Source organism: Periplaneta americana, chromosome 3, assembly GCF_040183065.1.
Source record: "Periplaneta americana isolate PAMFEO1 chromosome 3, P.americana_PAMFEO1_priV1, whole genome shotgun sequence".
Classification (NCBI taxonomy): domain Eukaryota; kingdom Metazoa; phylum Arthropoda; class Insecta; order Blattodea; family Blattidae; genus Periplaneta; species Periplaneta americana.
This window is the reverse complement of record NC_091119.1, coordinates 125,034,960-125,057,369: the sequence shown is the minus strand read 5'-3', so window position 1 is coordinate 125,057,369 and position 22,410 is coordinate 125,034,960. Positions and strand designations below refer to the sequence as shown.

The window sequence follows — 22,410 nt, the reverse complement described above, 5'->3', positions numbered from 1 at the left end:
GAAGAACTATTTTCAGAATATGGGAGGGTTAATAGTAGAAGAAAGAAGAATAAAATGCATAAGATTTGCTTATGATCTGGTGTTGTTAGCAGAAGAGGAAATGATACTAAGGTGTATACTGCTGAAGCTAAAGGACAGTTGTGAGCAGTATGGGATGAAGATAAATGCAAACGAGACGAAGATCATGGTTATCGAAAAAATAAAGAAGGTAAACATGCGAATACGAAATGAGACAGCAGAACAAGTGTACCGTTTCAAATAATTAAGGTGTGACAGGAGCTGCTACCAGGAAGTCTAAAAGAAGACGGCAATAGCAAAGGAAGCTTTTAACAGAAAAAAAAACACCTGCTGCAGACCTCTGGAAAAAAGAACTAAGGAAGAGATTAGTGAAGTGGTTTGTATGGAGTGTGGCAATGTATGGGGCAGAAACATGAGCATTTCGACGAAGTGAAGAGAAATGACTGTAAAGATCTGAAATATAAAATATGAAGAAGAATGGAGCATGTGAAGAAAGAATATTGCTGAAACTGATCAGGAAGAGAAAAAGGAACCGGCTACGTCTCTGGCTAAGAAGTAACTGCCTATTGAAGGATGCACTGGAAGGAATGGTCAACAGGAAAAAAATTCTCGAAGCAGAAAAAGAAATCAGATAATAGGCAACTTTAAGGAATATGGATAGTATGTGGAGACTATGAGGAAGGTAGAAAAGAGGGAAAATTGGAGAATGCTGGGTTTGCAGTGAAAGACCTGCCCTTGAGCAGAAAACTATGGAGACAATTTTGTGTATACATTGTAAGAGAGAAAGTGTCAAACCTAAGCTACTAGTATGCTTAGAACCACAAGGCTGCACACTGGGTTTTCCTGGCCTTTTGTGTATTGTTAAGCACGGCAAAGGACACAATTCTGCTGATACTTTACATTGTCAATCTCAGTTAATCAGTTGTTTGAACCGTACTGAGAAATACATATTTTTAACCATGGATAGATGCAGAGTAGCAACTCACTCTCCTTGCTGAACCATATCTACTGAAGAAAAAGCTGTACTATTTGTGTATACACAAGTTTTGGGAGCATTTTCCGGAGACTACACAACCACCGAAACAGCATGTTTGCAATTATTTAATACGTGACAGAAAAAGGTTCCATTCTCACTAAGATTGTGAACCCAGAACTGATATACTTTAAATGACAAATAACGACTACATTATTGGGATATGAAATTCCCAAAACATTATTACTGGAGTTCTGAAGTAACTCATCAGCAGTTACATGAGTGCCCACTACATGAAATTAAAGTTGGGATGTGGTGTGTAATAACAACAAAAAGAATAAAATGTACTAATTTTTTACAATGAAACAACTGTTTCTGATTGCTACATTAATTTACAATCTTCAAACCAGTAACATGAAAAGACATGTGATTATTTCTTCATGCAGAAAAACACAACATGGTGAACAAATTGCAAGAAGTGTTTGGTGATCAGGTGATAGAAATTTGGCTTCCATGCCCCCAAGTTTGAAACCTTGCGATTTCTATTTGTGGAGGATGCTGAAAGACAAAGAGTAGGTACATCAACAATTTTTGCACAGAAGAATTGAAAGAAACCATTTGAATGGGTTATTTATGAAAGGGCCTAAGTCGCTAATTTTGTGAAAATGAGTTTGTAATGTAATACTGCTCTTTGGGTGTAGATACATTGATTTAGATATGAAGAGGACTAAGTTTCACATTCTAATGCTTAGTAGAATTTATGATACAATTTTTTTTTTTCAGCCTTAATTTAAAATTTCGGCTTGTAAGCAGTTTTTCTTAAATTGTTAACAATTTAGTATTCAAGACTTAGGCCCTTTCATAAATAACTCATTCATCTGTTACGGTCTTCATAATATCACACAATAAGAACTGGACCTAGTGTTAAGGGAAAAGGCCAGAATATATTTAGGTAGAGGGAGTGTTCGAGATTTGAAATCTTGTACAAATCAAGAAGTGAGATCTAGTAACTTATGTGAGCTGTGCAAGAGAAAAAAATGGCCGATCAGAAAGACAGTTTTGCATGTGAGAAACGAGGAATGGTGGTCGTTAATATTACACGAATCTACTGACATGGTAGTTCAGCTCAGGCTAAAACCTTATCTTTTTCCACCATAACCATTGCTAATATAGCCACAGTGCATAATAAGGTCACATGGCAAGTAATGCCTCCTCTAATGTAGACCACAAATATCCTCATATTTCCATTTCAGTACACCATGTAGGCCTAACTCATTCTGCATATGATAAGCATCAATGTTGTTCCATATAAGAAAATCTCAAGATCTGCTGATTTAATGAAAAGGTGTACCAAACAAAAATGACCACGAAAGAATTAAAGTATGAACACTCACTTTGTCTTCATCACCTTCCCAGAAAGATCGATCTTCCTTCCAATCGTCGTCGCCTGGTGACTCTGCTTCTATTTTTGATGCACCAGAACCCTCTGCCCCTTGCTTTTTGCTGGATCTTCTAACACGACTCATAGTCTTGGAATTTTCTTCAGAGTCCTTTTCCTTGGCATCTGTATCTAGGTTTGACTCTTCCTTACTTGCTTTCCCTCTCTCGTCTTCTGTATCCTCATGGCCACCCTTAACAGAAACTTCATTCTCTTCTGCTGATTCTTCGTGATCAGAAGGTGACGACGACCGTTTTCTCCGTCTGGAGTGTCTTCGGGATCGCCTAATCGCTTTCTCTAGCTTCTTATCTGGTGAAGTCTTTTCTTTATCTTTTGTCCTATCACCTTTTCTCCTCATTATCGAATGCCAGATTAATACTGCAAAACCAACACAAAGAGCAAGGGAAAACTGCTATATCACATTTTAACTATGATTCAAAATACATACAGTTCTATAGGTAAGTAATGTAAACTAGGTAATTGCCGGTAAAATTACAGTGTTCTGGGATTAACATTCCATGGGAAACTCCAAAGAGAACAGTCATACTGTTATAAAATATGAATACCGTTACTTAAAAGATGATGATGCATGAAAACGTTAGGCAATTCTTGCAGTCCCAAACATTATATTCTATGTCTATTACCTATTGTAGAGGACTCAAAGAGGACATTTCGAACAATATATGCATCCATTACCTAGTACCACCTATATTAACTGTTACTCTGAAATGTTTTCCATCTTCTGTGATTATTTTCCTTATGAGATTCGGTTCTTCTTTTTTATTTGTTTATTCTGTAATAAGTCTTTGAAAAAACTGGGTCATGGGTCAAGGTACCGTTTCTGTCAACTTCATTACTGTTATTATCAGGGTTTGAAGAAAAGCACTCTTCTGTTTGTTTGTGACGAGTGAAAAAAATTCTAATCTTTTTTTAAATTGCACTTCTATAGTTCGACCACGCTGAATAGTACAATTTCTACCTGACTGGTGAGTCAACATAACATTTTTAAAGCCCTGGTTACTATTAGGTTCGTTCCAACAACAGTAAGTAAATGTTCGTAACTATCATGAGCATGCGGACTACAGAAAAAGGTGTTCCAACACACTTCAAACCAGTTCAGAATTGGAAACATGTACTTCACATAAGAGAATTTAATAAACAAGGGTAGTCTACTTATTAATGTTCAACTATAGGCTACCAAAATTAAATATAAATTTAATTTTAAAAACGGTTTAACAACTGTCACATAAATTTTCATTCGACATGTTATGATCTGAAGGTAACTCAGCTGAGTCAAAAACGTTAAGCCATTTAATAAAATTATATAGTTAAGTTATTTTGTCTTTCACTTAAGATAAGCATAGACCTATTGTATTCAATTAATTTTATACCAAAATTAAGTTTCTACAAAAACAGACAAAAATATTTGAAATGGATACCTGTAGATTATAAAGAAATGAAAATGCAGACTTTTCGGCAAAGAAAGGAACCACAATTCAACAAGGACTTCATTCTGAGATTTCGTATTATTCAGCAAAATTAACAGCAAGAAAAAGTTATAAACGAATAAGTTAAAATTAATAAAAAAGTTAGTGAAAATTAAGTCTTCGCTCGAAATGTTAAATAATATAAATTTGATTCTTAATTCAGTGGCTATCTTCTCTGACTGTTTGTTACCACACCTTTTCAAAATTGGAATTTATACATAATCAAAATGTGTTCTCAACATAAAATCAGTTAAACTATGAACTTGCAGCACATAATAAACTGTAAGGCTATCGACATTTCAGAGAGAAGTGTTAACATAGCACATGTTTAGTGACATTAACAAACAAATGGAGAAAATCCAATGTTTTGAGCATCTCATTGGTAATTTGCCATAATACGTTCTCACACATGCCGCTTTTGTACTCACAATGGGATAAGCGAATGTGTGGGGTTTACATTACTCTTTCCTAAGAAATTACAATATAATTTTGTATCCTTTATTCCTTTTATCTTTATCCCCCTCATTCTCTCTACCTTTTCTCTCTCTCTTTCTTTGTCTAATGCATATCTTTCATGTTAATTTACCTTATGTGCAGCCACCTGGATTTGATTCAAGAATCTTTCAATTTATAGTCAGATGCTTTACCACTATGCTATGAAGTGATTTGGAAGATTCTCCTTAAAATATTTCACTTAATATTATTTGTTGTTTATAAATACACATCAAATAGATCACGCTAGGTTAAAGGCCATTTCATAGATCTAAGGTTAGTAGAAATTTCTTCGTATTAGCTATGTCTCAGTGTAATTCGGAATGTGATTTTCTATTTGTTGCGGGGGGGCATACGCCCGACAAAGCCCCCCCTCTTCGGGCTGTCGCCCCTAACTAGTGCATAAAAAATATAGAAAAGCATTAAAACTAATGAAATACACAAGGGCAACTAGTGGTATATGCAGTGAGGTTAAGTTAGTGGAGGAGAATTAATCTGTGATAGGTAAAATTTAAATTTATAAATCAAATTACTAATTTATTGATTTAATAAATAAACGTATGTTATAGATAATAAAATTATTATTGTCACATCTTACATTATTTAAGCCACTAATGAAAACTATCATTTAAATATTCCCTATAAATGCAATTCGTGAACATTATAACACCAAGTGAACTATTTAGGGAATTTGTGAACGATAAGTTGTGTATATCCAGTGTACGAAGTCACTGTTAAAAGCGAAGGGTCCACACCTGTGGAGTAACGGTCAGCGCGTCTGGCTGCGAAACCAGGTGGCCCGGGTTCGATTCCCAGTCGGGGCAAGTTACCTGATTGAGGTTTTTTCCGGGGTTTTCCCTCAACCCAATACGAGCAAATGCTGGGTAACTTTCGGTGCTGGATCCCGGACTCATTTCACCGGCATTATCACCTTCATATCATTCAGACGCTAAATAACCTAGATGTTGATACAGCGTCGTAAAATAACCCAATAAAAAAAAAAAAGCAAAGGAATATCGCACACACTTGCAAAAACACGTTGGAAAATTCAGACAGCGAACGCATATAAGGTGAGTACAAAACCGGTACATAGCTCAACGGCGTATTATGGTTAATTACCATTTCGTTAATTAATTCATATTCAATGAAAAAATGTTACATTTCTCTAAACCTTTGAGAGAAGTAAAACCATGGCTTAGTTTCAAAGTTAAGGTACGAATAATATCTTCTTAAATATCCATCTCTGAATTAAATTATTTCCAATTATAGAGAAACACGTTCCCGAAATGTCAACATATTACACACTACCGGTATCCCCAGACCACCACAATGTATTAGGCTATGAACAGATGAAAACACGCATGACTTGTTACTGTACATTTAATTCAACTTTTAAGTAGGAAAACCTCGTATTAAATAAAATACCTGAAGCCAACAAAAGAGATTATAAGTTCTTTAAGAAACACATTCAGAATGGCATGGCAAAGTTATGTCCTTGCAAATAGTAGCTATGACACATTACGAAAAATGAAATAAAATTTACAGCATAAAATGTGAAAAGGGTCGTTTAAGCAAACCTCGAGTGCTTCGCGCCAATTCATATAAGCCTACACAGAAATCAACGGTTACATTAAAGATTGACCCAATTTGTTGTAACGTAACTTACATTGTTGACATTATAAAGTAGCAAATATAAATTTATTTTAAAGCGACTTCCCTTTGCTCATTTATCTTTGATTAGTAATTTTATCTTGAGATTCCGTAGAAGGGAAGAGTAGTATCCGCGTTCTGAAAGTTATCCGAAGAGTGTTTGTAATCTGCATGAATCTGTGGCTACTACAGGACTAGCAGCGAAAATATCACTATAATGAGGTTAATTTCCATAAAAAATGCATCATATTTCCAAAAACCAGGTTAGGTTGTTTATTAACTATGGGGCTGAGAGAAATCTTAACAATAAAAGTAAAAATATTTAAATATATATAATCATTTCCATAACCTATAAATTATTCAATCCGAAAGTCCTAAAATTGAAAACACTGCACCATATAGGGCCTATAGCAAGGTTTTTATCTATCTTTTCCATTATTTAATGTTTTGAAAGCCGAGATTAAGATATGAAAGGCAAAAATTGATATTATTCACTGCCATCACTGCATTCCATAAGGGGTTCACTCCAAGCCTATATGCATTTCTATCTTCACATGAAATTAGTCTTACGAATAAAGATTAAAATGTGTTATTAAATCAAATATTAAAGTCTAATAATACACAGCTTTCACTAGACATACTTAATTATTAGAAAATCAGTGTTTATATTTTTCATGTATACACTATTCAATATAAATTTTAAACTATATTCTCTGTTTCATACTACAATTTAAATTAACGCCAAATAGGCTTCAGGAATAACAAAAATATATATAAGAAAAAATTAAACATTTTACCTTATATCTAACAAATATAGATCTCACTTTATTAAATAAGTGTATTTTACAAAGATGCACAAGACGACATATTTCCACTTTTTCAACGCGTTCCCAAATATTATAGAAATATTAGATATTCCTTCACCCTTGATTGACAATGTATAGCAACGATAGTGACTAGTGGTGAATATGGTAATTACAAAATATAGTAATCTCTGGTTTTAATCTGGAACTGAAACCAAAAATTTATAAACCATTGTACAGCATTCTTATTTCTCTGACGCGAAAATCGAGAGTGACATACATAAAGAATATAAAAACAATTATTTGAATAATTTATAGTTCCAATATTTGAGGCCGAATTCAAGGTCTTCACAGCATTCCCAAAGATTTTAGAAACGACCTTCATTACACCCAAAGACGTTGTAGTTATATATCTAGACACAATTGGCGCTGATGTCGTGTACAAATTTGAAACATCGCGCAAGTTCGCGCGACCCCATGTTTGGGAAGCACAAATCATTGTTTCGCAACGAGTTAGAAAGAAAATTTTGTTATGAAGTATAATGAACCAGGGCTATAGAAGCCCTGATAATGAACACTCAAGTGCAATGTAGTACCACAGTCTAGTATATACAGTCGCCAAGCTCAATGCGTAGTAAATATGCAAACATTAGATAGTTGCTCACCACTAGGATCGCTAATATCGCCTCATTACAAACAATGCAAAATAGTACCGTCACAGTCTATAGTTTCTAGCAGTGGCGGCTCCTGCATATTTCTCAAGAGGAGGAAAGAAGTTAACAGCTCAAAATGACACCTTCTTGAATTAAACATGCTACAAATTAGCCTACATGCATACATGTAAGACCAGGTAGTGTTAGGGTTGGCCTTCCCTTTTATATAGCAATAATCTGTTTTTGTAAATTGAGTTTCCTAAATTGTCCAAAATATAATATGTTTTCACTTCCATTCATTGTTGAATAATTGCGCAAATTAACAATTACAAGGAAATTCACAACCTCGCAGCATTTTTCATGCACACTACAGCATCACACGTGTTGGAAGAGACCAGCTACTAACACGTAATCGGAACCGTTTTACGGAAATGGGAATGGAAAACAATCTGTTAGGAGAGCGAGAAAACTGCACCCAACCACGTGGTCTGTCTTGCCACATGTACATTTTACAAGTTTAGTATCACATGCTTTTCAAGAATATCAGTTCTTGTAAAGTCATATTACCATTATTGTTCAAAGCTGCCGGTGGCCGATTAATTTTTTTATGTTAAAAATAATGTAGTTTGCAGTACCTTCAATTTTAAATATATTTGTACAAAACTGACAACTTGGCTGTTGTCCTGTCTAGTAGACAATGAATGGAAATGAATTTCAGAGGCCAAAAAGATATGCGATACTAACTTAGAACTACTTCCTCTTTGTTTTATATAAATCCAACTTCAACTTTCAGATATCCTCTTAAGTTTCAAATCATGAATATACCTTATATAAAGTGCAATGAATAATATATTTTGATTCATAATTAAAAAAAAAAGTTTATATGGTGTCTTTCATAGCTTTGCGTTAAAACTGTTTTTATTGTGTCTCCTCCTAGATGACTAGTCTGGTTCAATGCAGCATCGTTAGATGGCAGCGGTAGCGAGCTTGCTGCAAGACCAGTCGGTTTCTATTTCCCGCCCATGCGCTGATTCAGAGGAGGATCTCCTCCCTATCCGTTCATTTACTTGCTTTAAAACTCTGCTTCTTTCTCTGGCCGCTAGCGCGCTGTTGTCTATGTGTGTTAACTGCAGTAAAGGAGGAATGGATTGGCTTTCCTCTACAAAAACAATCTCGCAAATTTCTCACAGTTTTCTAGCAGCACATGATTGCGCGTCGTTTAAAACTCGATCAGCCGAGGTTTTCTTATAGCTGTGAACTTAAAAATTATCGAATCTTCCTCGAATTTCAAGGCATATATTGCATTTGGTATTTACTTTGAAAAGAAGAAAAATGTGAGGAGGACGTTCCTCCCTTCCCTCCCCCGAGGAACCGCCACTGGTTTCTAGCACCCTCAAAACTCAAGCTTCGTGACTGTATATAGTAGACTGTGGTGATACGCACAATGGATAGACGATTCCTTTTTTTTTTCTTATTACAATCATAGACTTGTAAATAACCGCTAGACCGCTCACTGGCGCTAGTGTTATGCTCCCAAATTGAACAGCCGACGAGCGGTCATTTGTTTGGTAAAGCTCGTGTGGTGCTTTTAATTACAGCATTGCACACGGATGTAAAGATAAAGAAGGAAGGAATGTTATATTTCACTGGTTAGTTAATTCATAATTTCTACGACGAATTATTCTCCATATTATGTTACAGAAGACGAACTATTGTACTTGCCATGTGACTTTTCATGCTTCAGGTTTCCTCTGAGTAAAGATTAACCGAAAGTGGATAGATGCAAACCGCAGAGATAACATCTACTCTACATTGAATCATTCAATGTGTTCAACTCATTTCGAAGATAGTAGTTACCTTTCAAACTACGTTATTACATATTGTTATTGTCCTTCATACACTCCATATCATTCATTTCCTTGAAACAGCTGTTGTTTCAGTGCATACATGAACAATTATTCACCGAATTTAAATATACCGAAACTGGATAAATTATAAAATGGTATTTTTTTTTAATGTAAATGATTGAAAGTAATTCTTGTGTTAGTTACGGATTAATGAAACTTTTTCTTCTGCTGTTGATGTTGTTGCTACTGCTACTACTGCTGCTGCTGATAATAATAATAATAATAATAATAATAATAATAATACTAATAATAATAATAACAATAATAATACCCTAACGCTTTTTGACTTCATACAGCAGTTTAACCTACAGACTGATTTAAAAAGTTGACTTAGTAATTTTTTTATTAACCGTGTTTATGAATATTCACATCCAGAGTTCCTATGGAAATGATGCAAGTCTGACAGCCAGGATGACCGGGTATACTTATTTAGGCGGGATTCTCCCAGTTTTCCTGTTGAATCCCGATTAAAGCGAGTCGGGATTGACAAAAATCCCGATTTTACAGATATTAGTTTAAAACATATTTAAATTATTTCTATTTCCCATTATCCGATATTTTTATTTATATATTAACTCACATGGTAACATTGCAAACATAGAGGTAACCGCGGATATTTAGTAAGTCTATAAAGTAGTCCAGTTGATTGCCGTAAGGCAACTAAACTCGCAAAATGATACTTCTAGTTCTACCTCATTATTCATTAATTCGTTTCGGTCTCTAGTCACTGCTGTCGCAATTAGTAAACATTGTGTATTTTAAGCAGTGGCGTTCGGTGACTTGAAATCTAGGGGGTAGCATATTTTCGGTGACAGTACTTTTATACTGTAAATTTTCATAAAATTGCTCAAGCACTACAACTATGCTAAGTGGTTGTCGAGTACCATGCAGTTTGATTAGTAAATATCTTAATTACTTTACTTTAACAAAATACTTTAACAAAATTAGACTTAGGCCTATATGACTCACCTATTTGAAGAGAAAATCCATTCTCCTATCCTTCCTGGATGCAAATTTGTCAATAACTCTTTGGGTTGAAATCAGGTATTTGCATAATAAGGTCTCGTTCCACAGAAAGCATGGCAAGAGCTGAAAGTCTTTCCTGCGTCATTGTGTTGCGCTGAAATGTTTTTATTCTCTTCAGAGTAGAGAAACTCCGTTCTGCCTCGGATGTGGTCATGGGAATAGCGAGTTTTACACTTTCACTAAATGCTTCATTTAAGTTATTCTCATTTATGAAGTCAAACATGGACAATGCACCCGTAATTTTCCTAAACTCTTCTCTTTCGTATATAGCAGTCAATTCGGTACGGAGTTTCTTTATATCCAAAAAGTTATAATTAGTGTATGCTGTTTGTAGATGATTTTCAGGAAAAGCAGTACTATATTATGAAAATCTATCAGGTAGAAATAGCATAGCTGCTGAAAGATGACCTTTGAATTCAAAACGGCTTTTAGCTTGTTGTACTATGATATCACAAATTTCTTTCACCTCCTGATTTTTTGTTTTCGAGTTATCTTCAATCCTCCTTTTTTCACTGTACTCTCCTGCACAAAAGAAACTTCCACACTATCCCGGATGCTAGAAACTACATGCTCAAATGCTTGGATTTGTTTATGGAGATATGATGGCTCGCAAATTCTTTTCTGAACCTGATCGAAAAGAATTTCAATATGAGGCATTATTCGATGGAAAAATGACAGCCAGAATACAAAATTTCCATTCCTGAGAATCTCTTCGAAACCACAGGCTTGTGAAATGGTAGAAGGGTTTGATATTGTATTTTCATCCTGAATTGCCCTCATACAGTCAATAAGATCATCTCGGTATTCATATACGGTATTCACACTCCTTGATTGAAAGTTCCATCTAGTTGGAACAGATCTTGGTAGTCGTTTTTTCACTACTTCATCTAAAACTGCTGTGCGCTGTGGAGAAGATGAGAAAAATGTACAGAGGCCCTGAAGGTTAGCAAAAAATATTTTCACATTGCGATTCGCTGATGCGGCATTTTGCATGATCAGATTAAGCTATTGCGCATAGCAATTAACATAAGCTGCGTCTGGATAAGTTTGTTTGACCAATGCTTGAACACCACGTAATGAGCCACCCATGACTGAAGCACCATCATATGTTTGAGCGATCAGTTTCCTGAGACAAGCTCCTAAATGACGATCAAGCTCGTGTGTTATGCTTTTAGCCAAAAATGGTGCATCATGACCAGTAGGAACAATGAAATCCCAGAATCTCTCAACAGGCTTGTTGTTGTGGATATATCTGTAAATAACCACCATCTGAAATTTGTTGGAGACATCTGTTGTTTCATCTGGAATAATAGCTAGAAAGTCCGCAGCTTTTATCTGCCGTGAAATCTCTTCGTGACAGACTTCTAGCATAAGCACCAAAAGCTCGTTTTGAATGGTTTTTGACGTCCCCTTGAAAACTGTTGAATTTTCTAGATGGAGCTTTAGAGAGTTGTCTAACTCAGCACTGAAATTTATGAGACCACGAAATACGCCTGGATTAGAAGACGAATCCGTTTCATCGTGACCTCTCAGTGCTAATTCAAAGGAACCACAAAATCTAATACAATTTGATGATGATGTTTAGCACGTATCTGTTATTGGTTACTTTCTGGTTGTGAAGTTCAATGTTTCTTCTATAGGCACCGTCCAACTGAGCAGCAATATTTACTTTTCCCATGAGGGTTAAACTAAGGACTTTTTTTACGTGGGTTGACGATGACTCATGTTTCTTAACCCTTTCATTTAAATGATGCACATCAATCATTCCTGTTTTATTCCAAACTTCTTCGCCACCAAATAACACACACGGAAAACAAAATAGAGCTTTCTTGACATCACAGCTGCACAACCAGTCATGTTTTTCGAACATATTAGCATTAAAAATTCTGTTGAAAGTCCTACCTTTCGTAGAAATTGTTTGCGAAAGCTTAATAACAGGTGTTGGTCTACCAAGGCTTTTTATTTCTATTTTCACCTCTAATGACCTAGATGAAAATTGTTGTGAGTGTAAACTACTAATGGAATTCATTTCTGTACACTAGCAATTACTTAGGCCTACTCTCTTATAATTAACACTTTTAACAAGACAAGAGAAACTCACACAACACCCGAAGCATAAAACGTGGTATAGCGTACCGTATAGCAATACGATCAAGGAGGCAGTGATTTCAAGGCGCGAAGCGATTGTGTATACACGTCATAATCTGTCTGCTAGCGAAAGCCACGCCTCCAGAGTCTCTCCCCGCACCTGCCCCTGTAGCACAAGAAGTCCATTAGCAGACAGAGTTAACAAGGCTAGTGCAGACGTACATACAAGTCCTCTACAGATAATAGGGGTATTTCTTATTATGTTTAAAAGAGTATGTAGGCATATTGGTAAGTCATCACTGATTATTATACGCATTATTTACTTATAAAATTTCTGGGGGTAGTGCTAACTTGCTACTCCCTTCTAGAGCCGCCACTGATTTTAAGTGCGTTGAGTGGCAAGAAAGACAGCGTTTTGATATATTTTACACTAATAGGCCTAACAGATACATACAATACAATTGCTGCATTTTATAGTCTAGTGAACTATGTTTAAACATGGATTCATCGTCAGATACTGACTCTGTTGCGGTACCGGTTCCGAAAAAAAAAAAAGTTGCAAAATTAATTTAATAGCAAGTGGTTAAAACATATTCGTGGTTAATAAAAGAAACAAATTATTACAATGCTCACTGTACTGTGTGTCCTTCGTATTTCAGTGTTTCTCACGAAGCCGAATAGGCCTATTAGCCTATAGTAAAAAGCACGCAAACACTACTTTACAGAAAACTGCTATAAATCTTATGATAGTTATGATAAAGTGTTGATAAGTCTAATGTCTTAAATTAGCTTCTGATGTCCCGATTATCTCGCAAAAAACATAGCAACTGTGCTGGCAGCAGAAACACGGTATTAAAGGTATCGCAAAGGCAGTATTGTTCCTTTAAACAAAAACATTTATCTTTCGGATACGCAATAAAGCACGTGTTAAAATAGCGGTTTCGTAATCCCGCGCGTTTTCGTCCAAACAAATGGCGACTTTCCGCTGCTTCAATTTGGGAACATATTTCTCGCCTCTCCACTACGCCGTGGTAGGGGCTCGATTACAACTGCTTGATATTGTCCCTGGTGTTGAAGAAACTGGTTCTCCTCTCGTTCTCCTTCTAAATCTGTGTTTGAAGAAAATTGAAAGACCGTCCACCATTAGCATAAGCGCCCAAAACAAAGTGGGCGTGGCGATAAGTAAGGTGAAGCTGTCGAAAGGTGGTTTCTTCTATCATGAGTAGGGACCGGATTTTTATCAGTGGCGTAGCTTGAAATTTTGAGCAGGGGAAGCTAACTCAAGTTGTCTTTCATGCAATATGAGAAAAACGTATTACAAAAATATAGTCTTGAAATAAATAGTAGTCAATGTCAAGTCAGCAGTCAAAGATTGGTTGGAATCTCGTAACACCAATAAGGCATGACCTCAAATGGTACATAGTAAAATATGATTTCACGGTTTACACATATCTCTAACAAAATAGACACGTATACGTATAACATTCGCTCACTCCCTGTCATACTTAGATAAATCACAATATTAACGGTCAATAGAATGATACAGTATTAGTATTATTACGTAAGTAAGCGTCTGTATTTTGAGCAGTGGCGGCTCATACATATTTAATGCATAGTGCCAAAATCAGTGGTATATCCAGGATACCCTAAGGGGGAGGGTAACTCTTTTTCCTACTATAAGCAATAATAATAATAATAATAATAATAATAATAATAATAATAATAATAATAATAATAATAATAATAATTAGAGACGAGAATTCCATGCAAATGCATGTTTTTATAGGAACATAGGACATACGTAGCTCATACTTAGTACTTATCCATTTCATTACTTTCCGGTTCCAAATATGTGTACTTTTCCCGTACATATTTGCATGTTTTCCACTTTTTAGGGATAAAAACATGCATAATGCATATTTAGGTAATTTTTAGCTTAATAACGCATATAATATACATTAAATTCAGTTTAAATGCATGTTTTAATGGTTTTGGTGGACACCTTAGTTTCTCGATTTTATGTCCCATATTTTAGCTTCAGAAATCAGGATTGAAAAAAAAAAAAAAAAAAAAGAAAGAAAAAACTAAATAACAGAAAAATTAAATAGAATGTTAAGATTTTCTCAATAAGGTGTTAGAGGACATTTCCCTGGACGGAAGTCCACTTTTACAACACTTTACCGACGACCCTCTATACACTGCGTGTCATAAATTTATTACGATGGATATTTTGAGAATAGTAAGTAGAGAGGAAATATAGAGGGTTCAAGGAAATTGCCGAAAAATAATTTAGGTCAAAAGCATCCTCTTTCAGGGAGGTTGTAAATTCTCTTTCTTTTCTAGTACTAGTAGCAATTTAGATTCTTCTAAAATTGGAATCACCGTAAAACTGTGTTTGCAGTGTGTGAATGTCGTAAGTTGTTAATGTGCTTGTTTATTCTGTTTGCGCGTGTTAATGTGGTTCTAATATGTTTCCAATTTAAAGATTCCAAAAGTGTACTCTTTGCACAGTGGATTACTGTAAAGGAAAAGATTTTATTAGGTCAGATGAGGATGTCGTATTTTGCGACTTTTGGAGTAAAGAGTAAAGCAATGCTGTTCTGTTTCCGAATATTTTATATGACAATTGTTCTTTGTAAAAAATTACAAAACTTGTTCAAAATAATTATTAAATTACGATGTCCGTTTTTAAATCGTATCTAGGTAACTATAAGGTCTATTATAATTTCAGATGAAATGTACTAAAAAATTTCAAGTCGACCAGCATGTCGCATCTGTTTCACATATTGCAAGAATGCAACAAAAGAAATAATCTTCAAAGAATTTCATAGATCCCTCAGTTATGCCCGTGGGAAAGTGGATGTAGCGGCGAAAAACAAATTGGACAGGGTCCTAAATGCTAACCCGGACTGCGGATTCTTTTGTTCAGTGAAGAAGGTTATTTGTGGCGAAAACTTGAATGAAGAATTTGACCTGACACTGTCACAAATATGTTCATTCAAGTTTAAACCCGTAACTTCTTGCATTATAGAGACAAGTGCAGGAACCTCACAGAAACCAATTTAAAAATGTTATTAGGTTTTTAACTGTGCAAAAAAAGTGAAGTGAAATAAGACATTTTGAAACAAAAATAAAAATGCATATTTTAATGTATTTTTCGCTTGATCATGCATATTTCATAGTTTGATAGTACATGAATGCATGCATATTTTGGGATTTTATAGTGCATAAAATTCTCGTCTCTAATAATGATAATAATAATAATAATAATAATAATAATAATAATAATAATAATCACTCACCAAAATTTATACAACTGGAGCACTTGAGCACTTTTGTTGACCAGGTTAATATGCGCGATAGATGAAACCCATTCGCCGATTCTTCTGACTTGAAAATAAATCCATCATTTTTTTGTTGAAGTTGTCTATTTTGCAAACAAAACTCTTCAGATTCATCGTGCCTTCTTAGTGCTAAATCTAGTGCCCCACAAAATCGTATACAATTTATTATTAAATTTAACACATATCTGTTTTTATCAACTTGCTCATTGTGTTTTGCAATCGCGAATTTAACTCATTTTCAGTGTTCGCTTTACCCAGCATAGACAAACTGAAGACGTTATTCATATTAACCTTTGACTTATGATGTGTTTTTATTTTACCCCATAAGTGTACTAAATCTGTCACACCCACTTTGGCCAGCTAAGTTCACCTCCGAACAGAACACACGGGAAAAAGAACGCATTTTTCACATCACATCCACAAACCAGTTGTTTTTTAAATAAATATCTGGGTTGAATTTGCGAGATCTGTTAACTTTAGCACTTTGCTGCTTTCGATGAATATTTAAGTGCGGTGTTGGTCTGCCTAATTCTTTAACACGAAGTTTGTTTTCATATGTTAATGTTGAAAACGGAGATTTCAATAAAGCGCCAACCGAATTAATTTTTTTACAGTACACAACACGATAACACGACCACTATTACGATGACAACCTCACGACTTAACACGTTCACACTACACTTGGTACTGTTGGTAGAAATAATAAAGTGAAAACTTTCTCAAGCCAAGTTTTCAAGAAACCGGGAGAGATATTATTATCTTATTGTTGCAGTCTTCGCTAAGAAACTTGTTCCGACGAAGCGGAAGGATAGACAGAGCGCGAGGTAGTAAGGGATCGGCATAGTAAATGGGGATGTATACAGTTTTACAAGCATTGCAAAAGCCAGCGGCAATTTGTGCCTGGCACATTTTAGATCATGCTTTTAGATGCTGAAATGGACGAGCGAACATGAAGATTGCGCGCGCATCCCATTATATTTCTTATGGGATGTAGTGCCTGGCACAGATCCATCCTCCAAACACTGGTTACAACGTGTTTCGCTGCAAAGATCATATTGACGGTAGAGTTTGTGTAAGCGTAACTTGTTTCTCTCAGGTTTTGCGCGGAAAATATGAATTCTCCTTTTCCTTCTGTATTCTGGTAGTGCCATGGCACAACGGCACTACCTCTAAAGCCGCCCCTGATTTTGAGTGTGTCCTTCATACACAGCAAGGGAGTCGGTCATTTGTTTTTTAGATCACACTTTTGTTCGTAAGTCAGTCTTGATAATAGAATTGTCCTAAAAATTCAAGTAAATTGGTGTCAGAAACTGTTATTTCACTCATTATTTATTATATCAACCACAATGCACACTAACACTCCAACTGAACACAGCTCACGAAAAGGGATAACTCGGAAACTACTTATTTTCAATGTCAAAGCTAGCTTCCTGCGGGCCTTGCGACCAGGGTAGTTTAGTTAGAAAGGGATGAAAAAGCTGCGGGATGGGTTACACAGAAGAATGAGTGTAAGAAACCAGTCTGCTTAGAAGCTGGTGTGTGCAGGCTTCTTGTTTACTGCTGCATCACAAATCATTCTGACCTGCCGCATCACAATATTTAACGCCTAAATATAAATTCTATTAAAATTAATAAATAATTATGTCCATAGACTGCAGGTTTATTATGCAATTATTATTAACTGGGGAAGCTGAGCTTTTTAGCTTACATTGACGCTACGCCACTGATTTTTATGTAATTATATATTATATTCCTTTCCACCTAACCGTACATACATAACAAATCTTTGCGAATCTTGTAATTACCGTTAATATAATCAAATTTGATACTACATATTTTTACATATTTACCTCACATTACATATTATGGCTTGATATTACATAAATCTACATATATAGGGTGTTTATTAGTTTTTACTTCTCTAAAAGGAAAAAAAAACTTCTGTTTGGAAAGTTTACAATTTGGAATACACAGATTTAAAAAGCCTTTTTACCTACCCAAGAAAAGATATATTTCGGCACGAAACATAACGCATTTAGTTCCAGGCAAACAAAAGTTTGTAAATGCCTATTGTTTGAGGTTTTAGTGGGTATTTTGTTTCTTACAGGGAGCAGCTAAAATGCCTGTGTCCCACATATCTTATTTTCTCCTAATCCAGTAAAGCGAAACAGTGCTTGCAGTACTATTGTGTCATTCATTTCACTCAGTTCTCTAGTTTTAGTACTTACAGTATAAAGTGCAAGTGAGTTTATCTACTGCTTTTAACTAACTAAAAAGGCCCCTGTATCTTCAATCATAACGACAAAAATAAAATCATGGATTGCGATGGACGAAGGTTTCACTACAGATAGAAAAATTGCAATGTGTCAAGTATGCGGTAATAAAGTCGGGTGTTCTATGAAATCACAACTGGAGAGTGTTACCTATCCTATACCTGCCACATATTGATATTAAATATTTTCATGATTTTACATATTTTGGTACATATTCAGTTTATTTTTCTAACATAAATATGTACATATTTCAACCTTGATATTACATAAAAATCCGGTCCCTAATTATCAGTTCTTCAGATGGTTCGAAGTTCAGCTGCAACGTGTAAAAAATTGGTAGGCTATATGAATGAACGTCATCCTGCTCTAAATTTCTGGAAGGAAATTAAGAATTTAGATCCAAAATTAACTGTTCCTGAGAAGATTTCTTCGGTTTTTACTTCACTGAAACTTTTCTCTGCCATTGATGTTCCAGTGAAAGAAATATCAACACATGCAGCAATGGTACATGGAGAAAATTTGTCTTCAACTTCTGCCTTATCCTTCTGGCAGAAACATTCCGCCAAGATGCCTAGCATAAGTCGTCGCTTATCTGACGAAGTGACGTAAGCGCCAAAACCAAAAATTTGGAGATACTTCGCCAGCACACTTCGTTGGACCATATCTATATTCTGACGAACTGTCGTACATCCATTTCTAATGGTTACTTGGCAGTGAACATCGTGTTATCGTCGTAAACGCCATTGCTCTTTCATTCTTTTTCAGACGAACTGGCGTATCAGACTTGCAAGTCGCTTACGTCTCTTCGTTAGGTATTACCATTTTTAAAATTGGTCGTTACGTCTATGTGTGCAGTGTATTGCTAGGCTCCCTATAATCCATAGATTGCCACGTGATGCCAAAAATGAACATTTATTTATAAATTCGAGCAAACTAACTATTTCAACATTATTAAGCTATCTAGAGTATGAAATTGGCACAAAAATAAACAGATTGAATGGACTACAGTTAGAGAAGTCAGAGTGACCAAAGACGACCCTAACTGCGTTTTTGTAAAAACCAGTCATTTGGACGAACATTATGAGCAGCTATCTCTGAAATCACGGAATATTTCTGAAATTTTGAAGCTTCCTCTGCCTCTTCTTAATGTCACCTCTCCAAAGATTTCGGTTGAGAAGTACAACGATTTGCAGCAGCTATGCAAAGGGTCAACACCAGTAATAAGAGATGTTGTTTATAAAACGTTCTACAAGGAACTCCCACATTAATTCTAGGGTGCAATTATTATTAACCCATGAACATTTTCAATACTTGTTTGTGTTTCTTAAAATTGTTTGTAAACAAATAAATACATTGAATAATTTCAAGGGAAAAATTGTTCTGGGGCCGGGTATCGATCCCGGGACCTCTGTTGAACGTACCAGCGCTCTGCCAACTGAGCTACCCGGGAACTCCACCCGATACCGTCTCAACTTTTCCCTTTATATCCACATAACTCGCGTGGGTTGACGAAACGCCAGAGACCCACATCGAGTGCACACAATCTCTGTGTGACTTGGAATTGTGGTTTTCTGTTAACGTACACAGTAACGTATATATTATGCAAATCTAATCTTTCAGGTAAAGCTCCCTGTAAAGCCGACTTGAATAATTTCAAGGGAAAAATTGTTCCGGGGCTGGGTATCGATCCCGGGACCTCTGTTGAACGTACCAGCGCTCTGCCAACTGAGCTACCCGGGAACCCCACCCGACACCGTCTCAACTTTTCCCTTTATATCCACATCGAGTGCACACAATCTCTGTGATTGTGTGCACCCGATGTGGGTCTCTGGCGTTTCGTTAGCCCACGCGAGTTATGTGGATATAAAGGGAAAAGTTGAGACGGTGTCGGGTGGAGTTCCCGGATAGCTCAGTTGACAGAGCGCTGGTACGTTCAACAGAGGTCCCGGGATTGATACCCGGCCCCGGAACAATTTTTTCCTTGAAATTATTCAAATCGGCTTTACAGGGAGCTTTACCTGAAAGATTAGTTTTGCAAATAAATACATTATTCATTAATTTTATGTAATTTAAGAAAATTCTTGATTTTGCTTTATTAAAATAAGTTTATAATCCTCTTTATTTCCTAGACTTTCAAATAATTATAATGTATAATAAAAATAAAAAATAAATAAAATTAGTCAAAAAATAAATAAAGAATAATACAACTCAAAGAATAGCATAAATTAGTATTATACGATCAGTCATGTGTATGGCGTAAGTGCCTTCCTATTATGAGTGAAATCTTTCGAACAGACGTATTTCCAATTAAGGCCTTCTTGGCCTATAAGGTATCAAAGTTTTAGAGTTTGCCATTAGTCCTTATTAAGAGAAACAATAAACGAACTGAATCAATGTATTATCTTTGACGTGTCAATTTATTACTTTGAGTTGTAGGTCCGCATATAAATACACTTTTCTTTCAACTGCTCTCCTGTAAAATTACACATTTGTCGCTTACGCCACTTCGTCTTTTTAGCGACGAAGTAAGCTGGCAATGAAGGCAATTATGGTTCCTCCATCTTCTGCTTCAGTTGAGAGAAGTTTTTCAACTCTCAATTGGATTTTGAACTCTAAAGGTCATATCTGACAGAAGAAAATCTACAGTCTCACTTACAACTTCAATTAAACAAAATCAACTCCAAGAGGATGTTATTCATCTGGAGAATGTGAGTGACAGTGACAAGGATGATTAGATTTTCATTCATTTCATGACTAGATTGCTTAAGGTAAGCCTTCACTACATCGTATCGCACTCCTCGTACGAATCGCACGCAACGGGTATTTTAAGTGTAGTGCGTTCACTGTAACGGCTTCACCCACGGTCGACCGTGCTTCACCTCATCGCCTCATCGGATTCCCCTATCAGCTGTTTAAAACATGACGTCGTACGATATTGACATTACTGAAAGCAGAGGAGTTGAGGTTAGGTCTATTAATTACGTCTGTTGGCGAATAAGAATTTGTAATTGCTTCATGCGTCTTAATTAAAGAGGAAGAAACGAAAGAAATGTTGGTTACATAATATATTTGCAAGAAACGACTTGATGGGAACGCCTCAAATTATATAATTTTATTCTTCGCAATTTTCTACACGCGAAATAAGTTTTCCATCTGCCATTTTGGCGCGACACTGAACATGGCACAACATAATAGTAACAGTTGATCAATTAAAATTAATTTATTAAAGAAGGCCATGATCGCACGCATCGGAAAAGTTGCCCATCCGAGAAACGTGGACAGATTTGCCGAGAGGCGATGCGTCCGATACGATGTAGTGAACGCTTATCTTTACAGTGTACTCGTATTATTTTATAAACATCATACCTATCCTGCAAACTAACATTCAGGGGCGGCTTTTATTAAGGGGCACATATAATTTAATTGCATTATGAAATAATAACTTAAAGAGTTTCACATTTTCATTGCTACTGTTTTTAGAATCTGTAGTAGTCTACGAAACCCAAGTTTTCTGAACAGGTAATAAAATGGGCTCTCTCTTCTCGTGCCCAGCGATGGACGAGGAAGGGATGGGGTTGTGAGGTGTAGGTGCCTCAGACTGTGTGCTTTGGGCACTGTATTTGCCGTGCCCACCAAGCCTCTTCAGTTTAGGAACAGTCCAATTAGCTGCGTGCCATTTTTAGGGGTGTTGATACTTGCTGTATAGCAGACGACATTTTACAGCTAAACTTGACATGAAAAGCGTTAAAATGTAAGTTTACTAATTTAGAAGCTCGACTCATTGTATAAATGACGTGTGTATGTGTATATATTCATTTGTCACATTTATGTTGTTAATGATCCCTGTAAACGTTTATGCTTCCATCGTATCCAAAAAAGAAAGTTTACATTACAATACATGAAGTTGGCAGTTCTCAAAAAGCTTTGTCACTGACAATAGAGAATCTTGGCGGGCGTTTTGCCGCCTTCAGTGCACACTACAGTTTTCAACTGAGTTTCCCCAATTCTAGTGCTGCGGTAGTAAGAAGGAAGCAGTTGCGTGATCTGTGAGTACGAACGAGTGAGAATCGGCAGATTTCTGTGAATTACATTTAGAATTCCATTTAACTTTCCTCTGGGCGTAGCAGTGCTCTCAATAGAGAGAAAGATGGTACATTCTATTCCGAACTTCAACAATAGAGTTATAGAGGTTTTTGCTCGCAGAAAGAACCGAAAAATGGAGCTCACCTACAAAAATTAGAAAGGTTAGTGCACATAA

At 35.9% G+C, this 22,410-nt stretch overlaps 1 protein-coding gene across 2 annotated transcripts in view; it reads right to left on the bottom strand.

The window, feature by feature from the left end:
- Positions 1-7,005, bottom strand: part of Acn (apoptotic chromatin condensation inducer acinus) — a 41,427-nt gene extending 34,422 nt beyond the window's left edge. For both annotated transcript variants that reach the window (XR_011331396.1, XM_069821548.1), the window contains exons 1-2: positions 6,856-7,005; positions 2,386-2,807 (exon numbers count right to left, since the gene is read on the bottom strand). Coding sequence is in view for 1 of the 2 variants with exons in the window: in XM_069821548.1 (XP_069677649.1) it covers positions 2,386-2,787 (402 nt within the window). In the remaining variant the exon portion in view is untranslated. The remainder of the gene's footprint in view (positions 1-2,385; positions 2,808-6,855) is intronic.
- Positions 7,006-22,410: the final 15,405 nt, after the last annotated feature.